Consider the following 19,861-nt stretch of genomic DNA (forward strand, 5'->3'; position numbering starts at 1 on the left):
ACAACTGAAAACCAGTGATCAGCCCAAAACCTGGGAGTAGTGATGGACTCTGACCTTAACCTTCAGAGCCACATTAAGACAGTCACAAAGTCGGCCTTCTATCACCTGAAGAACATCTCCAGGATTAGAGGACTTATGTCTTAGCACGATGTAGAGAAACTCATCCATGCGTTTATCTTCACAAGTCTGACTAATAAATCAATCCTCCAGCTGCTGCTGCTGTTCTGACTAAAACCAGGAAGATAGAGACATAACACCAGTTTTAAAGTCCCTCCTCTGGCTCCCTGTAGCTCAGAGAATATGCTTTAAAATACTGATGTTAGTTTATAAATCACTGAACGGTTTAGCACCACAATACATTAAAGATCTGTTATTACTGTACCAACCAGCTAGACCCCTCAGATCTTCTGGTTCTTTTTCTGCTCTGCATCCCCAGAACCAAACGAGGAGAAGCAGCCTTCAGTTTCTACGCACCACAAATTTGGAACAAACTTTCAGAAAACTGTAAAACAGCTGAAACACCGAGTGCCTGTAAATCTCAACTTAAAACCCACCTGTTTAGAGTTGCTTATGGCTAAATTAGAGTGCCAGTTTTGATGTCTTCCATGTTTTTAATGTTATCTTTACTTTTAATCTATTTATTAATTTCTTTTTATTCCTCTTTCTAATGATGTAAAAGTGGTGAGTGACTGAGGGTCTTTGCGCGCACAGAAAAACCCTGTAAACTCTAACAGGTAAAAATAGTGCACAAAAATCCGTGCAGGACGGCGAAGTCCTAGCCCAAAAATTCACATGACAGATGGACGGAGCCTGGTGCTGCAAGGTTGGAGACATTCCTGTTAGGCGACGGGGCCTGGATAATACCTGGATAATACCTGGATAATACCTGGATAATACCTGGATAATACCTGGATAATACCTGGATAATACCCGTGTTAAACGGACAGCGGAGTCCGGCGACGACAGGCGCTTAAATTCCGTAACAAAATTATGTTTTTATCTTTTTTAATCTTTTTTCTTTTTTTCAAAATCTCTTTTTCTTTCTTACTGTTTATTCAATGTCACATGCTGTTTTTATTTTTTCTTTAATTATGTAAAGCACTTTGAAATGCCTTGCTCCTGAAATGTGCTATACAAATAAAATTTGATTGATTGATTTGTTCATTATGTACTGTTGTTAGTTTATTCATCACTGAACAGTTTAGCACCACAATACCTTAAAGATCTGTTATTGCTGTACCAACCGCTCAGATCTTCTGGTTCTTAAAAGTTCTGAATACACTTCTGAGCCAGACACGCTGCAAAGCGTTCTGTGCATAACAAACACACTGTCAGCTTCCAATCAATGAGCTGCACCTAGTTAAGTGTCAGAGATGATTTCCAGAAGGGTGTTTTTTATTTTCATTTGTTGCTTTTAGTTGCCTCCAAAATGTATTCCGTGCAAAAAGTCAAAAATGTCTGCACCAATCTGTCAAAATGACAGATGGGCTTGAGATTTTTTCGTTATTTAAAGAAAAAAAACCTGAAAGTATTCAGTTAATACATGAGTCAGATATATTTTCATCACTTATTTTGTAGTGTGAAATGTTAGAATAGGCTTCATCAAGTGATATTACTAAAACAGAAAACAGCAATGGGTATGAGAAAAAGTGACTATTATTAATCAGTGGGTTTGTGAGCATGATGCTAACACTTCTGGACAGAAGTGCTGGGATGGCTAATGTTAGAGTGGAGTTCTTCCATCCACATGCTTATATTGAAGATATTAGATGTAGGCCAATATCATCTCATTCTCGTTTTTTGGCTGATATCATGGGGCACCCCTAGTTACAACCATTAAAAGTATAATGGTTGATTTTTACATCAATCTTAGATGTAAAAATAGTTCAAGTTCGTTTCAAAGTTAGGTTCATTCCACTTTGCCCATTTTATTAACTTTAAGATGTCATGTATATAATGCATTTTTACACAGGAAACCATTTGTGGATTTCAGTATATGTAATGAGAAACTTTGTTCAAATTTGCAGAAAGTACAGAGAACTGATCATGTGAGAGATTCCCAGCATGAAGAGATGCAGCAGGAAAAGGCCATGAACCTGCTGATCAGAAACCAGCCACCAGCAGATGAGGTACGGTCAAGTTCTTAAAGATATTAGCGGAAAATGGACAAAACTGGTAAACACAGTTTAAGTGTTCATCAAAGTTGGTTAAGAAAAAAAAGTTTTTATATTTAAGTTCTATCATATTGAGGTTCTGTGAGCAGCCTGTGGTAATCAGGTGTGTTTCCACTGCAGAAACTTTGCTGTTGCTTGCATTGTGTCATTGACTTTGGAGAAATCCCTCAAACTGAGCATCGTGATGTGAAGTGAGAGTGGAAAGGAAAACGGCCGTTTGACAGGAAGAAACTTCTAGCAGAACCAGAAACTGACTCAGTGAGTCAGTTTCTGCCATGACCCATTGGGTCAGTCAGTCAGTCAGTCAGTCAGTCAGTCAGTCAGTCAGTCAGTCAGTCATTCATTCATTCATTCATTCATTTTAATGCTAGGAGCTCATCTGTGTTCCAGGATACAAATTAAAACAAATTGGAAAAATTTTTCTTTGAAAAGTTTCTTGTGTGAAGACTGATTTAAAGTTGCAGTATTTAAAAATGTTTGTTTTTTTACATCCATTCATTTTCTAACACACTAATGTGGTCACATTGGCATCTGGTGCCTATCTCCAGCAGTCAACAGGTGAGCGGCAGGGTCACCATGACAACACCATGGACAACAGAGACAGACAGGACAAACAACCATGTACACGCTGACATCAATGAGAATTTAGAGAGATCAGTCAATCTAACAGTCGTGTTTTTGGACTGTGGGAGGAAGCCGGAGTACCCGGGGAGAACCCACTTATGCACAGAGAGAACATGAAGACTCCATGCAGAAAGACCCCAGGCCAGGATTTGAACCCAGGACCTTCTTGCTGCAAAGAAGCAATGCTACCAACTGCACCTCTGTTTTTTTTACGTATTTGTTAAAAATGTCACTATGTCCTGTGAGTTTAAAATGAAATTGATAATCAGTTTAAAAAGGAACTCTTCTGGCTACTTTTTGTGGTCCTACTGCCATCTGCAGAAATGCAGCCTAGGGCAGAAACAACCAATCAGAGCCAGAGCTATCACTCGAGCTCCTCACTGCTCATCATAATCAGTGACCATTCAGTAAAACTTTATTTGAAGGGGTGTGATAAGACTGTCATAACACTGTCATAACACATGAATAAGCCTTCATGAATATTTATGACTGTAGTCATAAAGCGTCATTTGGTAAATTATGACACTTTTAATACAAAGTTGACATCATTCAAAATGTCTTTGTTATGACAACTTGACATTAACCAATAATGTCAAGTTGGTTAATGTCATACTGACCAGCATAGTTTTTGACTGAGAACAGTGTCATAGTGACAATTTTAACAAAAAGTTAAGATAGCTTATTTTTAAAAAGGCAGAATAAAGATGATAATCTAAAAAATGTGATCATGATGTTATTTAATCACATAGCTAAGAAAGGCACTTAAAATAGAAAAACTGGAATTTTACTAAATTGTTCAAACATCGTTCTGACATTTTATGTTACTGCCAGCCACTGTCTTTTCTTCTGAAAGTATTATTTATTTGCTTCAGCTGTGTGAGAGCCAGAGGGTGATCATTGTGGACCTCGGCACAGATCCAAAGCATGTGGAGATCGTAAACTTTCAACCCTTTGAGGATGATGAGAGCAAAGGTCAAGATCTGACCAGCTCTCCTGCAAACACCTTAACTGAAAACAGGTCTGTGTGTTAAACATAGTTCTGTGGAAAGTGAGACCATCACCACGTTTTAGGCAAACGTCCCAAAACAAACTGAACTTTCATTTATTTTGGTTAATACTTAAAGCTAATGTCGTCATGGTAGAATGACAGACATTGTGTACAGCTGAGCTCTAATCCAAACCACTATTTCACAGAGGTGGTGGCTCTGCATTGCATTTAGAGACTTTTTGAAATACTACATGTTGAGCTTTTATAAATGGATGTGTTTTGCCCAATGCAGTTTTCAGCCATCAACCCCTGAGCCTAAGGAACAGGAAACAGAGGAGAGCCAGGAGGAGCTCCTGGGACAGAGTTTTGATTCATGCAAACAGTTGACTGGAGACAGCAAGACGCACAACATCAACATGTTGTCTGGTGAGAAAGATTCTTTGCTCACATTTATCCAAAGACAGATTCCTTCAGATAAGGTCAGTACCTGATAAAATTGACATTTCCATTTGTTGCTCAAATATTATTCAAGCTTCCAATGTACTAACAGTTAAACTGATGCATTAAATTCGGCCAGGGCTTTTCTTTTTCTCAGATGTTAACTTGAACTAAACTTGATAGCTTTTGCTCCTCTGTCTTCCCATTGATGAAACTGATGAAATGAGATCTTCTAACATGTATTCATGTTATATTTGTACTCATTAATGGATACAATTTCAAATTTAACTGACTAACTTTACTCAAACAAATTCAAGTAATAGTTTGGGTTTTGTAGACAACTTAATGTACAAATTAGACAAACTGTGATTACAGTAACAAATGTACACATAAAGTTTGGTTAGTAACTAGTAACTAATTACTTTCCACAATATATATTTTTTCCACATTGTGAAGCACTTCTCTTCTATTTCTGTGTTATCCATACAGTAAAATGTGATGATTTTATTTGTTTTGGATCACACAATGAGCCACTGACTATTTTTGTCATAGTAGCAGCACAAATTTAAAACTGCTTTCAACAAAAAGAGAAAGGTTATTATTGTTTGAACTGTTTAGCCATCATACATTTTATTTTTTGAGATTTTTATGACATGATCTTTTTTATTAAGTAAAACAGTGCAAGACATGACTAACATGCTTTCCTGTGTCTCTTCTCCTTCCTCCCTGTAGTGCAGACGTTTACCTTGGTTAGCAGCGACACGTGAGCTTTTCAGCTTCAGTGTCCAAAACAACATCCCATAAAGCCCAAATGTAGCCAACCAGCACAGAGCATGTTTCCATGGCTTTCTGCGTTCCTGACAGAACCACTTAGAGACTCCAGCTACATGCCTGCACAGAGATCGACACTCGGTGGTAACAATCAATGGCTGGTCTTTGAATCCTGACACAGAGAGCTTATTAATCGTTAGTACTTTTTAGACATTTTTCAAACTGAGAAGCTCCTTTTATTCCCTAAACATGTTTGCATAAAAAGATTGTGAATCATGTAGATCATGTTTTTACCAATGGGCAAACCCTGAGATGGATCAAAAGGGGAAAAATGAAAAAAAGTCTCATTTCAGTGACTCAATTCAGTAAATAAAACGTATATCAATTAAATAATCACATCTTGTTTTTTTAGACTGTATTTTTGTTAATTATAAGTTTATGCTTAGATCTAAAGAAAACATTTAAGTTTAGAATATATCATACCAATGATACATGTACATGTTATTACAGCAATGTGGGCTTAATAAAAAGTATGTTTAATATGTTGAAGGATGTTGTTTTCAAAGTTTACCTTTAATCTGACAAACAAGCCTCATCAGAACGCAAACTGACTGTCGATGATGCCGTCATGTGGGGTTTCTGTAGAAAACAATCCAGGTTGTTTTCTACATGTTAGACGAATCAAACATGCTGTCAGAGCCACTGAGGGAAATTCTTGACTGTTTCTGTCCATTAATCTTAGGAATATTCTGGAAAACATAGCAAATTAAAGAAGATTTCTGACTCTTGAATCATTTTCAGACATGTTTAAATTGCTTGTTTGAAATTGAAGAAATTATGGCAATAATGAAGGAAATGGTATCCTTCATTAAGAGGAAACAACAGAGAAATAAGGATTGTTTTGGATTTAGCTCCATCCATCCTCCCTTTCCTTGCTGAAGTTTAAGACTGCTCTGGATTTTATTTAGAGGGGTCAGTGTAAGGGGACTGAACCCAAGGCACCTCTAACTTTTTAAAAACATGTTTTGTACTGTTTTTTTTTGTTTGTTTTTTTGTTTGTTTGTTTGTTTGTTTGTTTGTTTGTTTGTTTGTTTGTTTGTTTGTTTGTTTGTTTGTTTTTGTGGGGTTTTATTTTTTTAGAAATAATTATTTACAATTACATCACAATTATGCAGACCTTTGTATTGGTCCACTGAAGTTTGTGGACAAATGTTAAAGGGTTATTACTTTCAGATGGCTCTTCCAAAGTGTCAAAAACCAAATGGCCTACTGGTTAGACTATTTCTCACTTTACAGTGATCTGAATGACAACATACTGTTTCACATTTTGTGTCATCATCAAATCTTCAATCTTCAAAAAATATGTGATTGACTTTGTGGCTTTCTAACGGCATCAAAGACAAATCCTAGTGGCCCCCAGCTTTCCTTGACAGTAACAGTAAACCTCTGTATCACCTACACTGTGTCTGTGTGGCAAAAATCTAAAGCAAATACAAGTTGAGTCCCAGACAGATGGAAGCTTCTGCACTGTCCTAGCCTGGGCTTGGACCTATAGCCTGGGCTTGGACCTATAGCCTGGGCTTGGACCTAGCCTGGGCTTGGACCTATAGCCTGGGCTTGGACCTATAGCCTGGGCTTGGACCTAGCCTAGTCTTGCCTTCCTATGCTATTCCGCTCAATTCAAATCTCCCTTCAAAGCTCAGTCTTGGCTTTCTCCCAAAGACTTTGATTCCCTCTGGTAGAATTTCTACTATAAGCCCAATAAGCAAACAGACAGAGAAGTTTTAAGGATGGCGTTGATTTTCTGTTCTGTTTTTGAATAGTAATCTTCCTGTAGTTTCAGCAATGGCAGTGGAGGACGTGAACAAAGCTGTTCAGTCCATGTCAGCAGCTTTGCCACATATTGAATTAACTTTTACTCATATCAGCTCTCTTCACAGTGGAGGATGGTTGCTTACAGACCAGTAAGCTTCTTACCATCAAACTAGCACAATTTATACATCATTTGCAATTCAGTTAAATTTAAAACCTTAGAGCAGGGGGGCCTAAAGTCAGTCCTGGAGGGCCGGCATCCTGCATGTCTGAGTTTTCTCCCTAATGGTACCTTTTCAGCAGGTCAATGTTCTGCTTAGACCTTGTTCTCTGGCAGTTCTCTGGATCCACCCAGGTGTGTTAAAACAAGGAGAGAACTAAAACATGCAGGATGCCGGCTGGTCCAGAACCGACTTTGGACAAAATCAGGAAGACCTTCTGGATGAAGAAGCAGGCTATCACTGCCCCAATAGAAACTCACATTTTAGAATGAGAAACAAAAAAGCTAAAGTGTTCTGTATGTCTCCAGTATGTCTTTTCTGTAACTGTTTCTCAACAAGGCCCCAGGCAAACACTTCTGGCCATCTTGGAGCCACTGTACAATCAGAGCTGCTCAATAAGTGCAAACCATTTCACAGTGTTGTCACAATGTGGAGCTTGTTCCTGGGGTCATTAGAATTTTGTTGCTAAACACATAGATGTTAAAGTACAGAGCTATTAATCTGAATAAGAAATAGCGTGAGAATCCTTGCCATACGTCTGCTGTTTATTTGCACTGAAGCGAGTTTACATCCATTTGCCTCCAAACACATGCAGTGGCCACTGAAGTGTACTGGTTTTAAACTCGTTTTGATTTCTGTCTTGCTTAAGGCTGAAGACTTCCTGTTTTCATAAAAATACAAGTTGTCCTTTGACATATATGCAGATAAATATATACAAACAGTCAATTTTCCTTCAAAATGGTGCCACTTCATGCTGCTGTTTTTCTCTTTTGTAGAAGACTAACTCTTTTCTTTTTGAAATATTTATTTGGACTTACTTATATCATGTAAGTCTTGGTTGAAGTCTTGAGCATGCAAAGTATTAGAATGCTTCAGATTTTTGTCTGTTTTTGCAGCTTTTGTCTTCTGTTTTCCTCTCTCACTTTGGTTTGTTTAGGTTGCAAACATGAAATAAAAAGTTTGTGATTCTGTCCTAGATGGTGATACACAGGAGAACAGCACACGTATGAAGCAATAAGGCAGACTTTGGCGCTTCAGGATGAATACATTTAAGACATGTATAAACTGTAAAACTAATTCTAAAAAGAAGCATAATTTATCTACAACCTGAAAAAGAGTTAATATTAAAGACATTGTTATTATAAGGGTCAATATGCAAAAGGTTCATACCCCATCTGTTTTATAACATGTGAAATAAATGTTGATGTTCCTAAAGTTGTTCAGTCTATTTTCTTGAATGGATGATGCATTCAGTTGATATACAGTTCTAAATATAAAATTGACTTTCCTCACCATAAGAGAATGTAAGATGTCTTATTTGTTTTATTTGAATTATTTACACGTGTTTTTGGGAAGGCAAGTCAGGGAGACAAATGTTGCTGTCAGAGTTTTTGTCACTTTTCTCCATGGAAACCGGCTTTAAGGTTGTAAGGATGTTTGAAAACCTGTTCACTATTCAAATACGTTCTATTACTCATAAATGTCACTTTGATTATTCTAACAATGTGCATGTAAGGCACATTACATGCCTTAGCAATGTAATGTCTGAAATAATATGAGAAAGATATATCTGCATATTTATAATGTACATGTGGAAAAACTAACAACATATAATGTTTTAAATCACTGTCACTTTTTATCAGCTAAAAAATGCAATGCTCTATTACAAGAAATCAATTTAAAAGAGTGGAAACATAAAAAACTAAGGTGGTACAGGGTAAGCCAGCCTTAGTTGTACAATATTTGTACAAAAATACTTCATTAAACATTGTTTTTTTTCTACAATGTTTTTGTGTAGGCTACAAATCTACTGTTTTTGTTTAGAAGGTTTCCAAGGAGTTTTAGTGAGGTTAGTAGTGTTTTATTTTTCTAACTTCAAAATTGTTTAGTTGCTATGACTGTCAAATATTATAGCACTTTAAAACATTAACAACATACATGGACCATGGCTGATGATGCATTAGACAGAAGTAAGGTATAAAGCTCAGATGTTGGTCCAAACACTGATTGTCCTTTTTGGAATAATACAGACATGACGGAGCTCTTTCTCAGTGTCGAACATTAAGATTGTTTGAACTGTTTTGGCTCCATGGGCCAAAACTTACAAACTCTCTTACACATACTATCAAACTTTCATACATTACTATCTAACTCTATTACATTCACAGTCAAGTTTGATTGCAACGGAAGTTAACTTAAAATGTCAGTTTCTGATTGGACCCCAGGCAGGAGTAGGCGGGTTTTCACGGACAGGAAAATAACTGAGCGGCAGCGACTCACAGAGGAAACTAATATTTGAAATGACATCGTTAGCGCTGCTACAGTGACGTCAGCATCATCAGAAGTGTTCAGGAGCCGACAGCCAGCATCGGGACCCATCTGTCAGTGGGATAAAACTAGCCGCCTCTTCGGAAGTGGCAGTAAAACCAGCCTGCACTCGATGTTAATGTGCGCTTTTATATCGCTTTTCAAAATAAAAGCGCATCTCCGGTTTATGTTTGATTCATGTCTCTCCTGCGGCTTTAAAATGTAAAACTTTGTGTTAATTGATTTGCTAAAGAAAATCATGTATCTGAAAATAAATTAAAACATATTATGTGGGCAAAAAATTCTGTACACTATATATATCTACCTCTATCAAAATTGCTGACATTTGACATGCAAAAAATCTTTCAGATTACATAAACAATACTTTACCAGGTACTTCTCTCCCTCCAGGATGACGCAGGGACGCCTCTAACACCAGTTTTAACTGAGGTTGCACATTAACAACATTAATGCTTTACAGGATTTTTTGCCCACACAATATATAAATTTTTTTTTCAGATACATAATGTCGTTTTGCAAATTAATGAACACAAAGGTTCTTAAAGCCGCCGGAGAGAAACTTGACGTGTGAATCAAACATAACCCGGAGATGTGCTTTTATTTTGAAAAGAGAGCGCTATAACTTGTGCTTGTTGATGCATAGAATCACACATCCAAGTCTAAACTATGTTACAACATGCTTTATGTTGTAACATAGTTAAGTCAGAGCCCAACATGCTGAAAATGGCTTTTTATAAATATGAAGGAAACATTTATGTATTTTCTATTTCATTATGGATCATTTCTCTTTTATTCTTGGCTTTAGCCTGTGAACCAGGACGTCTCAGAAGTCATTGAGTTCTCCCAGTGTGACCAGCAGACTGTGACCAGTGTTCCAGTACAGGAAATACATGTTTTATTCTTTCACTTTCTGTGTGAAGCTTAAATATCTCTATCTGAAGTATTAGTGTAACAATGTAGCTTATGTAATGAAATAAAAATAATTTACTCTGTTAGAATTATTTTCACTCTTTGCTGTCAATAGCAGAGTTGACAAACTGTAATAAATATTGATTCTCTAGAAAAAACTAAGAAAAATATGTAGTTTAATGTTTGACAATGACTGATTTATAAATCAAAAGTCATTTCTCAATAATGTATAAAAAAATACAGGAAAATTATTTGTTGTCTTGAAACGTTAAATGTACATTAAATTATGAAAGTATGTAAATATATTCTTTAATAAAACACTAAAAGTTTGTCTGTTCATGAAATCAATATAAAAATGATCAGAATCATTTCTATCAAATAAAACATTGTGCTCTTTATTCACAAATGCCCCAAAACAAATAATCACATCAAAAGTTAGAAACTGTCTTTAGTCATTTCTTTGATTGCCAAATATATTAATGTGTGTGAGAAAATGTGTCAATGACAGGAATTAACTTAAAATACTTTGTAGAACGGCACTTTGTGAAGTTCGGTCCATTTACCTGTATTAGCTACTGGCACATATTCCACATCCAACATGGCGGACGCTGTTACGTATCGCAGCAACGGGCCGGCCCGCTCCATGAGGCCTCTACGTATTCATGTCTAGGGGCGTCAACCCCCAAAACTTCTCAAACCTTTTCCCCATCCGGGGGAACCTTTCACAGTAAAACATCACCTTTCAAAATAAAGCGTTTTACATTTTCATTTCTCCTATTTTAGTTTTCTTAGTTTTTAAATGTTGTACCGATGCCAGCTCTAAACACTGGCTAGTGTTTGGAGCTGGGGTGATGCGCTATTTTGCTCATTTTAGTGAGAACGCTGCAGTTCTCTGGATTGACTTTTTAGACAAGATCAGACATTAAAAGATGTTCGCACCTAAGTCAACAGCTTCAGCTGACTTAGGTTAACTTAAGCTGTATACTACGGAGCCCTGTAGGGCACATGTGTCAAACTCAAGGCCCGCCCGCTATGTCATTCACCGTGAATCACAAATTATCTCCGTAGTGACAAAAACTACGGAGAAAAGATATAGAGACTGTGGTCTCAATAACTTTTAATAAATTAAATTAATCCGCTTCACTTAAATTAGCATCACTTCATCCGCTGGGGTCTGAAAATACTTCCTCCTGGTTCCATCTGCAGAAAAATCTGCGCTAATTCATCAGTCAGTTGGATCTGTCTGATCCAAACAGATCAATTGATCTCTGTGAGTGTTTTACCCTGTCCGGTGTGGCCTTTTACCAGGATTTTTAATTTTTTTTTTACGTGGTTTTGCTTCTCCGAAACGGACAGATGTTACGTCTGCAGCGCTGCTCCAGAACGTGCACAAAGGCTCCGTTTGTTAAAACCGCTGGATGAGTTACTTCCAGCAGTTTTTAATTCTTCGCAGCGGAGAAGCCGCGTCCTCAGTGGTTGAGCAGCGGACTGCACATGTTACAGTCTAATTAACTCTGCATCGTCATTTATTTCCTCAAGACAAACTGCCGGCTCCTCAAATGGATGAACACAACGTTGCATTCTCTTTAGTTTTCTCTGGTCTGTAATGGAGACTTGAATTAAAGGCGCCATTTCAACCAAAGGTTTTGAATGCGCTTCCTAACCAGACGCTCCAAAGAGTTATTTAACAATATGAGGTGTTTAATTGATTTCTAACATTGTATTTTCATACATTCATGTGGCCCTCGGTGAAATTGAGTTTGACACCCCTGCTCTAGGGGAAATACAGATTTTTTTTCTTTTGCGTTCCCTTGCAATGTGCTTACTGCAATATTAGCTGCTAGTTTGTATAGTCAGAAATGTCAATTTAAAATTCCAAATATATACACAGAGCCTCAGTGACAACGTGTTTATTCTTAACTATTTGGTGTCTGTTTGTGTAAGATTGAGATGGAACGGAACATTTAAACCATTCAGATTACGAACACAAAAACGACACAAATCAAAACTGTCAGATTACTTATTATTCCGTGATAATAACTCAGAAATAGTCCAAATAGTTGGATGTATTTTTTCTTTCTTTCCTACTCATGTAAAGTTTGTTTATACCTCTTAAGCTCAAAGATAATTGCTTCAGCTTTGTTTCTACTCAGAACGTTATGGTACATCCTTGCACTGATTTGTTGTAGGAGCACTGCAGCAGAAAGCCAACCACACCGCGTCCATTCCTCTAGTTTGGTTCGTTTATCTGTTTGTTGAAACACGTGGAAATGAGAGAACAGACGTTAAAGTGAGCGAAGATGCTTCACTCGTTCAAAAGTTCACTGTTCTAATGTACACTGATCGCCATTTCACATTCAGTGAAAAGGCTTTTTTTCTTCTTTTTTTTTAGAAAAGTCCAAATTGACGTTTTTGTGGTAAATGGTCTGGTCTTCTCACCAGAACTTCTCTAAGTTCCTGCCTAATAAGATAAGTAAGACCTGCTGCTAAAAGCAACAAACTGAAATTTAAGGAATTCTGCTGCTTTTAGAAGCAGTCAGTTGGAGGTACTGCAGTGAGAATACTTGCTTTGAAACACTTTTTTCTTAACATTTTGAATTTGTTGTGGGTGGTCTGTTTAAGGCAGTGGGTCCTCGAGGGGCCGGCATCCTGCATGTTTTAGTTTTCTCCCTGGTTTAGCACACCTGGATGAAATGGTGACTCATTAGAGGCCTAACAGGAACACTGACATGCTGAAAAGATTGTTACTGGCATCAGGGAGAGAACTAGGAAGTGTAGGATGGCGGCCCTCGAGGACCGACTTTGGACACCCCTGGTTTAAGGGCTAATTACTTTATAAACCGAGTGAAGCATCTTCCGAAATAGAGCAGCTTTTCCCCCACGGTTTTTCTGACGTCACGCCACCCTCAGCTTTGCTTTACATTTGAAGCTTATAGCAGAACGGGATCAACTTTTCTCGCGAAACATTACAAAAACAGCGCGTGTGCTGTGCTAAATGGCTCAGATGAGGGCTGAAGGGACTGAACACGGTTCTCAGTCTGAATCCCAACAAAGCGACTCTTGTGAAGCTGCTTGGACCAGCTTGAAGGGACAAGCAGCGGAAGACCCCAAACGGGAACCGGGTGTCAACAACGAGGACAAACCAGCCAAGGACTGCGGCAGTAGTACGGCAGCGGGGCCCGGGCACAACCCGCCGCCCTTTCCCGACATGGACGGGGAAGGTACGTCTCCTCACAGCAAACCGGGCAACAACGATGTGGAATGTGGCTTTGAACTCGGCGAACCTGGAGAAAGCCCTGCGCAGGGGAGTCTAGCGAGCAGCACAGACTCCGCACAAGAGGGCTCGCGAGTGCTGAAAGCAGAACAAAGAGAAACGGAGAACGTGTGCAGCTCGGCGCCTCGCGGCGGCACAAAGCCCGCGGGGAAGGCCGAACACGCGGCCAGGAGGTGGGTCGGTGTGGAGTTGAACTCCATGGAAGGAGAACCGCTCAGCCGCATGGACTCCGAGGACAGGTTGGTAAAAGCCGGAGGAGGAGGCAGAAGGCCGCACACTTGAGTTTCAGAGAGGTGGTTTGGAGACACGACCACACGGTCCAAGTTCATCACCTAAAGTTTTTTATGGTGACGGTGTGTGGAGGAAACTCCAAATTATAAGAAATGATTTCTTAAGGATAATGATCTCGTAGTATCATAACGCTTACAGCGTACCATGTGAAGCACATGTGGTGATAACATGTACCATGTGATTACGCCTTTAAATCCGCAGTAACATCCTGCTCTTTGAACTAGTTTGAATTGATGTAGAAAGTAAGCAGCAGTCAAAACTCCGGAGAAAGTTCTTCTCAGAGCCAATCATAAGCAAGGTGAATATTTACAATGTCGTCTAGAAATGCATTGATATCTGAGAAAAACATCAGAATTTCTGAAATGTTCAAGTACAACTGAGAAAATCATAAGACAATTTGTCACTCATTTCAGAAAGTGAAGCCAGGGTCACTTTTTTTCTTGAAATTTTCATAACAGATTATGAAAATCCAATATTCAGTATCTCAGAACCAAACCGGATGTTTTAAACAGGTGAGCAGAAAGCCCAGGTTTGGATGGAGTTTCTCATCCTCGGTTTGACCCTTGAGCTAATCAAGAACAGTGGAGCAACCTTAAGGTTGGAATTGGAAAATTCAATTGTCTCAATACAGCGTGCCATAGATGCTGTTGTAGAATTTCCTGATGGATGGCTGTTATTGACTGGACTTGAAAAAGCCCAGTGGACCAGAACCAGCAGAGGACATCTGGAAACGTAACTCTGGCTACATGCAATGTGTGCCACTAAACTCTTCCTCCAGACTGGCACCTTGATTTCCAAATTCAATACAGAATTTATTTTCATCCAAAAAAGGGGCTTTGGACTCTAAGCAAGAGAAAATGAACAGAATTTTTCATTTTCAGAATGCTTCCCCAAACTTTTTAATGGACATTTTAATACCACACTTTTTCCCTCCACTCAGTTTTCCATAGCTGGTTGCTGTATGTACAGCACCATGTAAGGAACCAGCTTCTTCAGCAATGACTGTGGAGGCAGCCATTGAGAAACTTCAGCACTTTTAAGTGACAACATGAGTTTATTTTTCACAACATTCTAAATTTGCGTCTCTGCATTTTGGGTTTTTCTTATCTTGTAGCTATTATCAAAATTACAAGAATTAAGACTAAAGTGTAATGAATTTGTATCGGTTCCACTTTCTGAAATAAGTGACATAAAATTCAGAACTCTTTTGAAATGTACTTTATTTCTTGGGTTCCAAAAAATGAAGGAATTCATTATGAATGTGTGGACACAAGGTAGAGTTCAGCAGCATCGTGTTGGACCTGAACACATGGAACTAGGGTCTGTCCTGCAGCTATGCTGGAGAAAGAACCAAAACTTAAGCTCAGCTTTTTGGTTCCCCAAAAAGCTGAAATTACTGAACGAAACAACTTTAAGATGAAATGGAACTGAAGAAAAATCTGCTCCACACCCAATATCTGATTTGTCGGGTTCATCCTTCTTATGAATGCTACTTTTTGCTTTCAAAGAAAAGAGAATGTTCTTTGAAAGATCAACTTTCTGAAAAGACCCAGCAGATAGCAGTCATTAGTCTCTGATGTTTAGCTCAGGCCTGTTCAAGTTGACTGAACAGGCTAATGTGTTCCTGGAATAATGTTGAAAGCTAGCTGGTTAGCCTGCACTCTTATTTGCCATTGACCTTTAGAACAATAACTTCACTAGCTTAATAACAAAATGGCAGCTTCATGTCGTGAAAAGAAGAAATAAGTGATCAGCATGTTCATGTATCTTATCATTTTTGCAAGCTGACCAGGTCATGAATCAGTCAGGGGCTGATTGTTTCCAAAAGCTGAGCTAGTTTTTGATTGGTCAGATTACAGAATATTCATCATAAAGTCTTGATGATGTTGGGCAGTGAGAGGCCTTTTTTTTACTTGTCTTTCTTATGGAGTCATAATTACTGAACTGCAGCAGTTCCATTGTCAAGATCTGATGTTACTGTGGTCTGAGTGAAGAAACGGAACTGAGGTTTAATAGAAATGTGGCTAGTTAATGAAGTTGGTGTCGGTAATTGATTCCCCGCCCCAGGGGTTGGGGTTGGGGTTAGGGTTAGGGTTAGGGTTTGAATAGCCGTTTCATTTTTTGTCTTTTCCTTCAATAACATGAAATTGTTCATAGTTGTAAAACATTAATGTAGGATTAGCATTTCTTCACCTCTGTACGACACGATCATCTGAATCTGGATTGCATACACAGTCAATTGGGATTTGATTAATTTCCTGAACAGCAATTGTCGAGTGTGATTGCCTAGCATTGTTGCTAATGGATGCTATCCAAAACAACATGATGACATTTTTAGTTGAGATCATTCTTTGTTGCTTCTGTCATGGTTTCCTGTATCTGTTCCAGTTTCTGCTCCACCCTGATGGACATTGAGAGCACAGCATCCAGCGGTCGTTCCACTCCTGCCATGCTCAATGGTCACAGTGGGGGGGCAGCGGCCGTAGCAGGCTCTGGACCTGCTGTGAGCAAATCTCTGAGCTACACCTGCTGCTGGGATGACTGCCAGCTGCTGTTCTCCAGCAGCCCTGACCTGGCTGAGCACATCCGAGCTATGCATGTGGACGGACAGAGAGGAGGGGTCAGTCTCTGTGTATGTCTGTTTGACTTGGATGCTGCTGGTTCTGGTAGCTCACACCGTCAGCATTAGGGCAGTGCATAGCCCACCGTGTTTTCATGTTGAAAAGTTACCAAAAAGTGGCGGTCTGATCAGGCGCCATCATTTTTCCAAACTTACCTGTTTGTGTGTGAAGCAAACATCCAGTTCTAAACCGAGCTTAAGCTGTATGTTCTGTCACTGTTCCTGGTGTATACAAAACCTTAGCAAGTAAAGCCTGGTGGCCCGCCAGGCCTATAATACTGTCAGCAGTTTCCAATGAGAGAAATGAACCGTGCATTAAAGCTGGATAAAAAAATTGCCAACATTTTTGATCTGTATTGACTGTAATCATGATTTACTTCCAGATTAAGTTTAGTTTTGAAGGTACTTTCTGTTTCAATACAATAAACAATGTTTATATTGTCACTTATTTTTGTCATTATTTAGCCAAAATCAGTTTTCACTTTGCTGTGTTTTTTTTGTAAATTGTTTTTTTTAATATGGCCAAATGTTGGTGATCATAATTAGGGGTGCACCGATTAACAGGCCCCCATTTCGTTTGTCCTGGAGATACTAAATATCAACCACTGAGCGGTTTGACTGGCAGACCCACCAACTGTGTGACATTCTTGCTACATTTCAGAAAAAAATCAGTATTGGCCAAAATTGTAATTGCTACATCAAGTTTTTAAATTTCAATTTTTTCAGTTTTCCATTTGATTGTTTCCACGTCTGTCATTGGTGCAGCCAGCTGGCTGTTTGGTTTCATTAACCCTGGTAGAACATGACAGCTGTTCATCTGAATGCTGACCACAGCATGCAGTGATTGTTGGTGCACAGCTGCATGTTTCAACATGGTGTTGCTTCAGACTCTGACCAATGCTGACTGCCGCAGCTCTCTGTGACCCAGGTGTTTGTGTGCCTGTGGAAGAACTGCAAGGTGTACAACACTCCGTCCACCAGTCAGAGCTGGCTGCAGAGACACATGCTGACCCACAGCGGAGACAAGCCCTTCAAGGTAACATCACACACCTGCCTCTTCCACATCAGGTTAATGTTCCCGCTCCAACTAACTGTCCATTCTCTTGCAGTGTGTGGTTGGCGGCTGCAATGCCACCTTTGCCTCACAGGGGGGGCTGGCACGCCATGTCCCCACACACTTTAGTTCTCAAGGTTCTTCCAAAACATCCAGTCAAGGCAAAGTGAAGGAGGAATCTCCATCCAAGGCTGGTCTGATAAAGAGGAGGAAACTCAGGAACAAATATAGACGCTCACTGCGTATGTTTGATACACACATGATTATGAATTCAGTCTCATAGCTGAATCTCTCACAGTGAGATTCTTCACCTGTTTCCAGCTCGACCTCATGACTTCTTTGATGCACAAACCATGGAGGCCATCCGGCATCGAGCCATATGTCTCAACCTGGCGACACACATTGAGAGTCAGGGCAACGGGCACAGTGTGGTCTTCCACAGCACGGTTGGTTCTCTCTCTGTCTCAGAGCAGGGAACCACAGCATGAACCCACCTCTGCTCTCTTTTGGTTTCCAGGTGATAGCCAGGAGGAAAGAGGATTCTGGGAAAGTGAAGGTGCTGCTGCACTGGACTCCTGAAGACATGTAAGTCCTGAGCCTCAACTTCCTGAAACTCCACTGTTCTCATAACTGGTTATTTTAGCAGTTGTCTGTCAGTTTCCACTCAGTGACGTTAAAGTGTTCCTGTGTGCATCAGACTGCCTGACGTCTGGGTGAATGAGGGCGACAGACTGCAGCTGAAGACCAAGGTGGTTCATCTGTCCAAGCTGCCCACAGACACCGCTGTCCTTCTGGCCCCCAACATTTACAGGCAAGGGTTAACATGTAATTACATAGCAAAAAACAAACATTGAAAATAATTTTTCACAATCTTTTTGGGTGCCTGTTTTTCTCCACAGGATGTTCTTCTGATGAACTCGACTTTGCTGAGGGGAAGACGTTTCTGCTCAGCTCCATGTGAAGTTTCCTCCTCTTCATCCAAGAGGATCTTAGGAATTTAGAAACTTGTCTCCTTGGCTTTTTTTGGCCACCAGTATTATTATTAGGTGCAGTTTGTAGAAAGCATGTTGCTTGGTTTAGGTAACACAGCTAGGGTGAAAAACAAATGAACTGCATCTGTAGAGAGAGGCAGTTGTAAATATACAAGATTTGTAATATATTTTTATACACTTTTTGTACTCCCATGTAGCTGTTCTGCAAATGTTTTTAATAAAAGTCTGAAAATGAGTGCATGTTCTTTACATTCAAATAACAGCCAGTGGCTCCCTGGACTGCAGCTGTAGAGAGATGAAGCTGCTCGGCTCCTGGTACCACTACCTTGATGTAGGTCGGGTTCTACGGAGTGCCACGAGACCCCAAATGTTTTCCTCTGCATTAAAACTGGCAACGCCCGTTTGATTTGTCATTCAGAAGTATTTTGGGTGTTTGGCCTGTCCAACTGGGACAGAGTTCCTGGGGAAGACTAAGCACAAACTGACCTCAGAACACCTGGGTTGACCATCAGTGACCTGATCAAAACAGCTGTGTGAAGCTGTCAAAAAATCCAGCAAATATGGTAAGAGTGGTTAGTGCTCCGTTTGTGCCGTTAAAACTGTCGTTTGTGCAGCTTTCCCTTATGAGATATTAAAAGTTATTATTTTGGCCGATGACGTCACCAGCCGCCCCCATTTTGCTCCAGACATCAACATTTTTGCTGTTACGTCGCCGCCACCAATGTGGACCACAATGTTACGGTGGCCGACAGGTGAAAATGCGCAGCAACAGAAAACATGCAAACAAAAAAGACGCACAAATGAAATGCAGCAAACAAAAAGTGCTGAAAACCGGAAGTGCTCCAGACCACTAGGGGGAGTCTAACAAACAGCTGTGTCCCAATTTAGGCTCTGCATCCTTTAAAGCGGGTGTTCAGAAAAGCGGCAATGGCGGCAAAATTATTTTATACAATGTTTTCAGGCGAGAATGTAGATGTATAGATCTGAAATATCTGCTCCGTTCATCAATAAATAGCAATAAATTGTTCTTGAAAAAATCACTTAATTCCAATATTGCTCCAACGTTTTTGGACCTGTCTGCATTAACAGCAGCTCCCCTCGCCTGCTGTCAGCTGGCCGGGAGCTCCATGTTTGGTACACCGAGAGAAAACGCATGTCTCCCGGCAAATAGTTTTAAAAACTCCCGATAGTTTTTCCCTATGAGTGGATGCTGGGCGCTGCGCTGCAAGAGAGGAGCGGCTGTCAGCTGGAAAGAATCAGCCGTGACTGATTAGTTTTTCAAGAACAATCTAAAACACGACTTAAGCGGTTAATAAATAACTTTTCATATTGTTTCTGAACTCTTTGTGCTTTACTACAGCAGAT

General features: G+C 39.7%; 2 protein-coding genes across 18 annotated transcripts in view; both read left to right on the top strand.

Moving 5' to 3' along the window:
* The window catches only part of LOC103459572 (pleckstrin homology domain-containing family A member 5), a 182,558-nt gene extending 174,315 nt beyond the window's left edge, over positions 1–8,243 (top strand). For 15 of the 16 annotated variants that reach the window (XM_081603665.1, XM_081603671.1, XM_081603667.1 and 12 more), the window contains 4 exons: positions 2,028–2,129; positions 3,671–3,816; positions 4,079–4,212; positions 4,957–8,243. In XM_081603665.1, coding sequence (XP_081459791.1) covers positions 2,028–2,129; positions 3,671–3,816; positions 4,079–4,212; positions 4,957–4,991 — 417 coding nt within the window. In that variant the 3' untranslated portion in view covers positions 4,992–8,243. The remainder of the gene's footprint in view (positions 1–2,027; positions 2,130–3,670; positions 3,817–4,078; positions 4,213–4,956) is intronic. The other variant, XM_081603666.1, reaches the window with a different exon arrangement.
* Positions 8,244–13,015: 4,772 nt separating this feature from the next.
* LOC103459571 (zinc finger protein aebp2) lies at positions 13,016–18,731 on the top strand. Of its 2 annotated transcripts, none has more exons than XM_008401224.3 (8): positions 13,016–13,778; positions 16,219–16,450; positions 17,364–17,486; positions 17,560–17,746; positions 17,826–17,950; positions 18,022–18,089; positions 18,202–18,315; positions 18,404–18,731. In XM_008401224.3, the coding sequence occupies exons 1-8, from the start codon at positions 13,261–13,263 to the stop codon at positions 18,414–18,416; spliced, it is 1,380 nt and encodes a 459-aa protein (XP_008399446.1). In that variant the 5' UTR covers positions 13,016–13,260; the 3' UTR covers positions 18,417–18,731. The 2 variants fall into 2 exon arrangements, with proteins under 2 accessions (XP_008399446.1, XP_008399447.1); XM_008401225.2 differs by having other exon boundaries at positions 13,017–13,778; positions 17,379–17,486.
* The last annotated feature ends 1,130 nt before the right edge of the window (positions 18,732–19,861 follow it).

This window comes from Poecilia reticulata, chromosome 23 (assembly GCF_904066995.2).
Source record: "Poecilia reticulata chromosome 23, P_reticulata-male-v2, whole genome shotgun sequence".
Taxonomy (NCBI): domain Eukaryota; kingdom Metazoa; phylum Chordata; class Actinopteri; order Cyprinodontiformes; family Poeciliidae; genus Poecilia; species Poecilia reticulata.